General features: G+C 37.6%; 2 protein-coding genes across 2 annotated transcripts; both read right to left on the minus strand.

Moving 5' to 3' along the window:
- Positions 1–247: 247 nt before the first annotated feature.
- Positions 248–1,558, minus strand: LOC142639898 (uncharacterized). Its single transcript, XM_075814027.1, has 2 exons — positions 1,209–1,558; positions 248–1,085 (listed from the first exon to the last, which is right to left on the minus strand). The coding sequence occupies exons 1-2, from the start codon at positions 1,556–1,558 to the stop codon at positions 248–250; spliced, it is 1,188 nt and encodes a 395-aa protein (XP_075670142.1).
- A 1,484-nt stretch (positions 1,559–3,042) lies between these two features.
- LOC142639899 (uncharacterized) lies at positions 3,043–4,289 on the minus strand. The gene is made up of 2 exons (XM_075814029.1): positions 3,594–4,289; positions 3,043–3,444 (listed from the first exon to the last, which is right to left on the minus strand). The coding sequence occupies exons 1-2, from the start codon at positions 4,287–4,289 to the stop codon at positions 3,043–3,045; spliced, it is 1,098 nt and encodes a 365-aa protein (XP_075670144.1).
- Between the last annotated feature and the right edge of the window lie 3,847 nt (positions 4,290–8,136).

Here is an 8,136-nt window from a genome sequence, read left to right on the forward strand (position 1 = left end):
TTCTCTCTAACAATCCATCATTCTTGTTCGGACTAAAAGAGCTCGGCCTCAGAGTTGGGAAACCCGTCTCTAGAGGAATTACGACTTCAGCCCCATAAGTCATTGAAAAAGGAGTCTCTCTGGTGGACCTACAAGGTGTAGTTCTGTAGGTCCAAAGGACATGTGGTAGCTCTTCCACCCATCTCCCTTTAGCATCATCCAATCTCTTCTTAAGCCCATTAACAATTACCTTATTAACAGCCTCAGCCTATCCATTCCCTTGCGGATAAGCCGGAGTGAAATATCTATTTGTAATACCCAGATCACAGCAATATCTTCTAAATGCCTTACTATCAAACTGAACACCATTATCCAAGATAAGGGTATGAGAAATTCCAAACCGGGTGACAATATTTTTCCAGGCAAATCTTCTTGCATCCAAATCTCTGATATTTGATAGTGGCTCAGTTTCAACCCATTTAGTAAAGTAATCCGTGCCGACCAGCAGAAATCTCTTATTCCCTGCTGCCTTGAGGAAGGGTCCTACAATATCCAAACCCCATTGAGCGAAAGGCCAAGGACTGGATAGAGGATTGAGAACTCCTCTAGGTTGATGAATATTGGGAGCAAACCTTTGACACTGGTCACACTTTTTTACATACTCCAGTGCTTCCTTCTGCATATTAGGCCACCAATATCCTTGAGTAAGAGCTCTATGAGACAAAGATCTTCCCCCTGTATGACTTTCACAAATCCCCTCATGCAATTCTATTAGAAGCAACTCTGTTGCTTCAGGGTGCATACATAGCAGATATGGTCCAGAAAAAGAACGCTTGTACAACTTTTGATCCTCAAACAGCCAAAACCGAGGAGCCTTCCTACGTACTTTGTCAGCTTCAGACTTTTCCTCAGGTAAGATGCTCTCTTTAAGATACAACACAACGAGGTCCATCCAACTAGGTCCCATTTTGATCTGATGAACATAGACTACGTCTACATTTATCTTAGTAGGAGTATACAAATCTTCCACTAAAATAACTCGAGGTAAACTCTGTGCCGAGGATGTTGCCAAAGTGGCTAGAGAGTCGGCATGAGGGTTCCTGTTTCTGGAAATTTGCACTAAAGTGAAAGATTCAAAATTTGATTGCAACCGTCTAACTTGACTTAAATATTCCTGCATTCTCGAGTCTCTGGCTTCGAGCTCCCCTTCCACCTAGCTTACAACCAACCTTGAGTCCAAAAACATCTCCACGTTCTTCCCTCCCATTTTCTGAACCATAGTCATCCCTATTAGCAGAGCTTCGTACTCGACTTCATTATTCGTGGCCAAAAAACCCATTCTCAAGGACTTTTCAATGACGATCTTGTCTGGAGAGATTATAACCAGCCCCACTCCAGATCCTCTTTGATTTGCTGCACCAGCCACGTACACCTTCCACGATAGAGATTCCTTCAGGGAGATCATGCCAACTAATTTTTCATCCATGTCTGATCTCTTTGTATGTTCTTCTAATGAGGGCTCAACAAACTCAACTACCAAGTCAGTAATGACCTGACCTTTCACAGAGGTGCGTGGCATATACTTTATATCAAAGCCCCCAGAATTGTTCCCCACTTGGCAATCATTTTCGTATAATTAGCGCTCCGAAGTAGAGACCTGAGCTAGAGTTAGGTTAGAACCACAACTGTGTGAGACTGGAAGTAATGGGGAAGCTTTTGCGCGGCATGCACCACCGCCAAAATGGATTTTTCCAGCGGTAAGTAGCGGATCTCAACTTCATGCAACAACTTACTTACATAATAGACTGGCCTCTAAACACCATTGTCAACCCTTATTAGTACCAAGCTAACAGCATAGGAAACTACAGTGATATAAGCAAACAATACCTCATCTACCTCAAGCCTAGACATAATAGGTGGCCGAGAAAGATATTCTTTGAGCTGTTGAAAAGCCAAAGCACACTTCTCAGTCCATTCAAATCCCTTCCACTTATTCAGCAACTGGAAGAAAGGCCTATATCTGTACGCAGACCGAGAAATAAACCGATTTAAAACATCCATCATTCCTGTCAATCTCTGAACTTCCTAAGGATTATGAGGTAGCTGCAAATTGTTAATTGCCTTAATTTGGTCAGGATTAACTTCGATTCCACGATGTGTAACCATGAAGCCTAGAAATTTACCAGATCCCACACCAAAAGAGAATTTGAAAGCATTTAGGGACAACTTATACTTCCTTAGTGTCTCAAAGACATTTTCAAGATTCCCAACATGCTCAGACACCATCTTACTCTTTACCATCATGTCATCCACAAAAACTTCAACGCTCTTCCCCAACTGTGACTTGAATATCCTAGTCATCATCCTTTGGTAAGTAGCCCCTGCATTCTTCAAATCAAAAGACATTACCTTATAATGATAGTTTCTAGTAGGAGTGACGAAGGCTGTTTTCTCTTGATCGTCCAAAGCCAAAGGTATTTGGTGATAACCTTGAAAAGTATCTAGGAAACTCATCTGAGGATGCCTAGTCATGGCATCCACCAACTGATCAATACGAGGCATGGGGAAAGGATCCTTGGGACACGCTTTATTTAAATCAGTAAAGTCTACGCACACCCGCCATTTGCCATTCTTCTTCTTAACCACCACCGTATTAGCCAACCAGTCAGGGTAAAACACCTATTTGATAGCTCCTGCCTTCTTGAGCTTAATTACTTCTTCTTTGACAACTTCAGAATGCTCTTTAGATGATCGTCGAGGTGGTTGCTTCCTTAGTACCACAGCGGGGTTGACATTCAAATGATGATAAATGAAACTCGGATCGACCCCCGAGGCCTCATAAGTATTCCAAGCAAAAACATCAAGGTTTCCCTTAAGGAACTTCACCAATTCCTCTTTCTCCTGAAGAGGCAGCTAAGCGCCTACCTAAAAATACTTTTCTTTATCATCACCTATAGCAACTCGCTCTAAAGCTTCACATTCTGCTTCCACCGATAGACCCCCTGATAATCCCAGCTCCTTTAATTGCTACAAATCATGATCATCTAATGTTGAGGACCCTACTCAAGACTGATGTCTAATTGCAACCACCATACACTGTCTCGCCGTAGACTGGCTTCCGATCAGATCTTCAACCCAATCCCCAAATGGATATTTCACCTTCAAATGCAAAGTGGAAGGGACAGCCCCCATGGCATGAAGCCAGGGTCTCGCCACAATGGCTGTGTATGGAGAATATGCATCCACCACTATGAAGTTGACTTCTACAACTTCTAACCCTATTTGTACCGGCAACTTGACCTGTCCCATTAGTATAACCATCTTTCCATTGAAACCTACTAGAGGTGAATCATAACTAGTCAAATCTTCTGGTTTTAATCCTAAACCTCTACACAAGTCGAAATACATAATTTCTGCCCCACTACCCTGATCCACCATAACACGCCTCACGTCATTCCCCCTATCCTGAGTGTGACCACTAGAGCATCATCATATGGCTGTATAGTTCCAAACTTATCCTTCTCCAAGAAACTTAATGCTAGTTGCAGTGTAACCTTAGCTCTCTTCGGCCTATGATTAGAGTTCTTGGATAGTGGCCGAGCTACAGTCATTACCTGGGAGGGACACGAATCCACCTTTCCAAGAGTCACAAAAATGACATTAATGGTGCCTAACGGAGGCCTCGAAGAAGTGTTCCCCTGAGTACCTAAGCCTGTATGACCGACTTGCCCATTGGCCTTATATAGGAACTGTTGTAACCTTTCTTCCTTAACTAATTGTTCCAAATGATACCACGAATTTTTGCAATTCTCGGTGGTATGTCTGCGCTCCTGGTGGTACTGACAATGAAGGTTCTGATTACGTCTTGTGGGGTCTCCATTCATCTTGTTAGGCCATTTGAAGTATGGTTCATTCTTGATTTTCTCCAGAATTTGATGAACTGGCTCTCGGAACACCGTGTTAACGGCTTGTGGCAAAATACCAGCCCCAGTCTGCCTAGTGAAGTCTCGCCGAGGACGATTATCATTGTATCTGTCCGACCTAAATTCCCTCCTATCTTGAGAGACCACCTTCGCCTTTCCTTTACCTAACTGCTGGTTCTCCTCAACCTGTTTATACTTATCAATCTGGTCCATAAGCTGGCGCACATTACTAACTGGTTTCCCAGTTAAGGACTTCCTCAAACCATACTCGGCTAGTAAGCCGACCTTGAAAGTTTTAATGGCCACATCATCAAAATCCTCATCAATCTCATTGAACATCTCCAAATATCTATTTGTATATGTTTTTGAGGTTTCACCCTCTCGCATGGCCACAGACAACAAAAAATCCAAAGGCTAAGGGACTCTACTTCATGTAATGAAACGAGATCCAAACGCTCGAGTAAGTTCCTTAAAGGAATTAATAGACCCTGATCCCAGGCCATCAAACCACCTCATCACGACAGGCCCCAAGCTGGATCGGAAAACCTTGCACATCAACGCCTCATTCTTGGAGTGCACAGCCATCCTCTGGTTGAAATGGCTTACATGTTCCACAGGGTTAGTTTGACCATTATACATGGTGAACGTTGGCTAAGTGAAACGCCGAGGAAGTTTTCCCCCTTCAATCTTACGTGTGAAGGGTGACTTGGAAATTTGATTCAATATCCTACTCATAGCATCAGTTGCTAAGCCCATACTGGATGAATTCCTATTCCTGCGGTTATGGGGGCTACTCTCTTCATACGAGTAAGACTCACCAGGGGGAGTTCTCGACCTTGGCCTATAGCTATCCTCCTTATTCTCATTCTCACCAGAAGAAGAGTCAGAGATGGACTGAATTTGCCTCCGTCGTTCGTGACGTAACTTTCTCTTTAAACGGTCAATTTCCAATTGCATGGCCCTGGCATTCTCTTCATGGGAGACTCTGCTTCCACCTCGTGACTGACTCCTGCTCGTATGGGTGGTATGTACACTTCCCTCCCGATCTCCACTTTGTTCAGGATTGTGGAAGTCATCCTGACGTCGGGACCCCCTAGACTCTACCTGGTGTGGACCTGAATTTGCCATAAATAGACTTTAGACTCACTAAAAACTCAAGATTTCCCACAGACGGTGCCAATTTTAAAGACGTAATTTGTGCCTAGGTCCAACAAGAAGGAGGGTATAGGCCCAAAGAATCCAAAACAATAAATTTATGGAGTATGGGTCAGAAACCTTGTTTCTAATGAGCTTACACAGTAACAACAATAGCCCAAGATTACAAAACAATAAGGATGAATGAGTTTATATGATGAAATTTATCCTCGGACTCAAGCCGAGGACCAGGTGCTTATATTTCTCTTCACCTAAAGATTAATTACCAACGTCCAGTCTGCAGTCTTCTTCTTTCTCTCCCTCGATCCCCTCTTCTCCGGGGCCTTCTTCCTTCTTATACTTCATTCCTCCCTTCATCCCTACTCTCCACATGTAGATCTAGACTACTAATATGGATACTTGTCCCATTAGCACGTTCTTGAAATCTTTAGGTAAAAGCTGTAAGGCTGAGAATTACTGTTCAGATATCACTTCCTCATTAATGCGGCCAGAGACTTAGGTACAGAGCATTCAATGTGGTGGCAACAGTTTTCTATGAGATATTTCCCAACCGCCCTTGCTCTCTGTGCCCTTATGAAACATGTCTTCATCCCCAAGACCTTCCAAAATATCATTCTAGTCAATATGACGTACCACCTGATCCTTACTTCACTTAGCCGAAGATGTACTCCTCCTCAAATTATCTACATTCACTCCGTCCGCCATATTTGCTCTTGGGTTTGTAAATTTGATATCATTATTACCTTCAATTCGTCCTCAGACAAGTAAACGTCCTCAGACCAAGCCCATAAAACATATCTTGGACCTTTTATCCCAACAGTTTAGTCTTTTTTTTTCAATAATTTTTAAGTCGTGAATCATTTGATTCTTTAATATATTTTGGTCTTTCAGAAGTTTTAATATTCAAATTTTTGAGTTTTTTTTTTTTTTTTTGCTGTATTTGAAATTATCTGACAAATTTTTTGTAACCCATTGTAAGCTTAAGCAACGACTTCTTCATCAAATTGTAACACAAATTGAAGTTATACAAGAGAAAATCATGCAATGGTGTAGTTTCTTAAATTTTTTATAAAATTATTTATATATATCTCACAAACAAGTAGACTCTCGTGCATAACACGGGTTAGCGACTAGTGTATATATAATCTAAACATTGGACTTTTGGTTGACCTCACCACAATTTTCCGCATCAGCATTTTTTATTTATATGTTTAAATTTGATTTGATTCGATTTAATTATTTTGATTTTATAGAACCAAATTGCAGAAATTTTATTAAATTTATTTTTTTTAAATTAAATTATGTTGTTTGGTGCCATACAACCACTATACTTAAAGGAGACCTAAATTATCACCTAATCAGGAAATTTTTAGATAATCCTAAGAAACTATATAATAATTCCATTAATATAAATATATCACCAAAAAAGAAATATTTCTCCATTAATTTGATAATTTCTATGTTGATGACATTTTTATAAAAAAAATTCTATCATATTTCCTTATATCTATCAATCTCGTTTTCTTTCTCTTCTTTTTTTCATTTTTTTATATTAATATTGATTAGAAATTATATTTTCAATAGGATTTAAACTCAATAATTATATCAAATGAGACTCAACAAATATATATATATATATATATATATATATATATATATATATATATATATATATATATATATCATTTCTAATTTCAATAGGATTTACATTTTATATCAAATTGACTCTATCAACATATCATCCTTTAAAAAAAAATTTATATAACCAAATTTGATTAGTTATCCATAACCCTAACCAAATTTGATTAGGAATCCATAACCCTAAATTATATTATAAATAGGTCTTTTAGGGATTATTTGTTACAATTTCAATTGGGCTTTTCATTCCTATATTATATTTTAAATAATTCTTTTTTTTGGAATTATTCTTCCAACACTACTCTGTTGTACAGTCTTTTGCATTGATTTTGGTTCTTGAAGCGCCTTCAAAACAAAATTTGATATTACATTTTAAAAAGTTTTTTTTTTTTTTTTTGAAATTATTCTTCCAACACTACCCTGCTGTACAGTCTCTTGCATTGATTTTGGTTCTTGAAGCGCATTCAAAACAAAAAGTATGTAAAGTTTTCTTATCAACTTTAATGTTAATATATACGAGAGATATTTTGGTCAATTAGAAAAATTTGATGAAACATAAAAGGAAAAAGAACTAAAGAACACACAATCTAAAAAAAAAAAAAAAAAATAGTGACTGTATTAGGCAGGGGCTTTTAGAGATTTTTGTTTTTATTTTTGGAATTCTTTACGTTCATGTGTATGTATTGGGTTTGATTGAATTGGAATTATCTTTGAAACTTTGGTTTTGATTGAAATGAAAATGACAGAAGAAATATGTTCCAATATTTGGAGTCTTCTGTATATGTGTTGTTATATTTAAACTTGGTATTTGAATTTTTAAATTGTTAATTCACGGTTTCATTCTTCATCTATTAATCATAAATAGTAATATTACCATTTGCAGCCATCATGATATGGTATCAATAATGTGATCATTCCAAATGCTTTCCTTTAGAGTTTAGATAGAGTCTATTTTCTGATTAAAAAATTTACAATTAAAAGACTTTTAAAATTACATTTTTAAAAAAAATTATTGGATACGTTGGATCTTAAATGGCTTCTATTAAACTCCATCCTTTATGGCATCATTAAAAAGAAAACTCATATAGATAGGTATTAGGATATTATTTGGAACTATCATAATAGACTAACGTATTACACATGATACGAATCTAACTATAACATCATATACTATAAGATAAAAATTGGGCCTGTGGTTATCTTCTCTTTGCAAAAAATGGTTAAATTCTCATTAATTGTGATAGTTCACTTTTAGGTAAAATAGAAATTCTATTTACTAAGCTTTAAGAAATTTAAAATACTATTTCAAAAAATTTAAAGAACATTAGATTTTATTTTAATTATTTTAAGAATTTTATATATATTGTAAAAGAATAAAATTTATACATTACATACAATCATTACTTCAATTACCTTCTAAATGATGGAGGATGTGAGAATG

The sequence above is a fragment of the Castanea sativa genome, chromosome 6 (assembly GCF_040712315.1).
Source record: "Castanea sativa cultivar Marrone di Chiusa Pesio chromosome 6, ASM4071231v1".
NCBI lineage: Eukaryota > Viridiplantae > Streptophyta > Magnoliopsida > Fagales > Fagaceae > Castanea > Castanea sativa.

Bases quoted from the DNA above. Each gene is read 5' to 3' on its own strand.
- LOC142639899 (XM_075814029.1), bottom strand. From the start codon at position 4,289: ATGCGAGAGGGTGAAACCTCAAAAACATATACAAATAGATATTTGGAG. The intron at 3,445-3,593 runs GTAATGACTGTA...GGTCACACTCAG, and splicing joins TGGATTCGTGTCCCTCCCAG to GATAGGGGGAATGACGTGAG.
- LOC142639898 (XM_075814027.1), bottom strand. From the start codon at position 1,558: ATGCCACGCACCTCTGTGAAAGGTCAGGTCATTACTGACTTGGTAGTT. The intron at 1,086-1,208 runs GTTGGTTGTAAG...GCAAATTTCCAG, and splicing joins GAGATGTTTTTGGACTCAAG to AAACAGGAACCCTCATGCCG.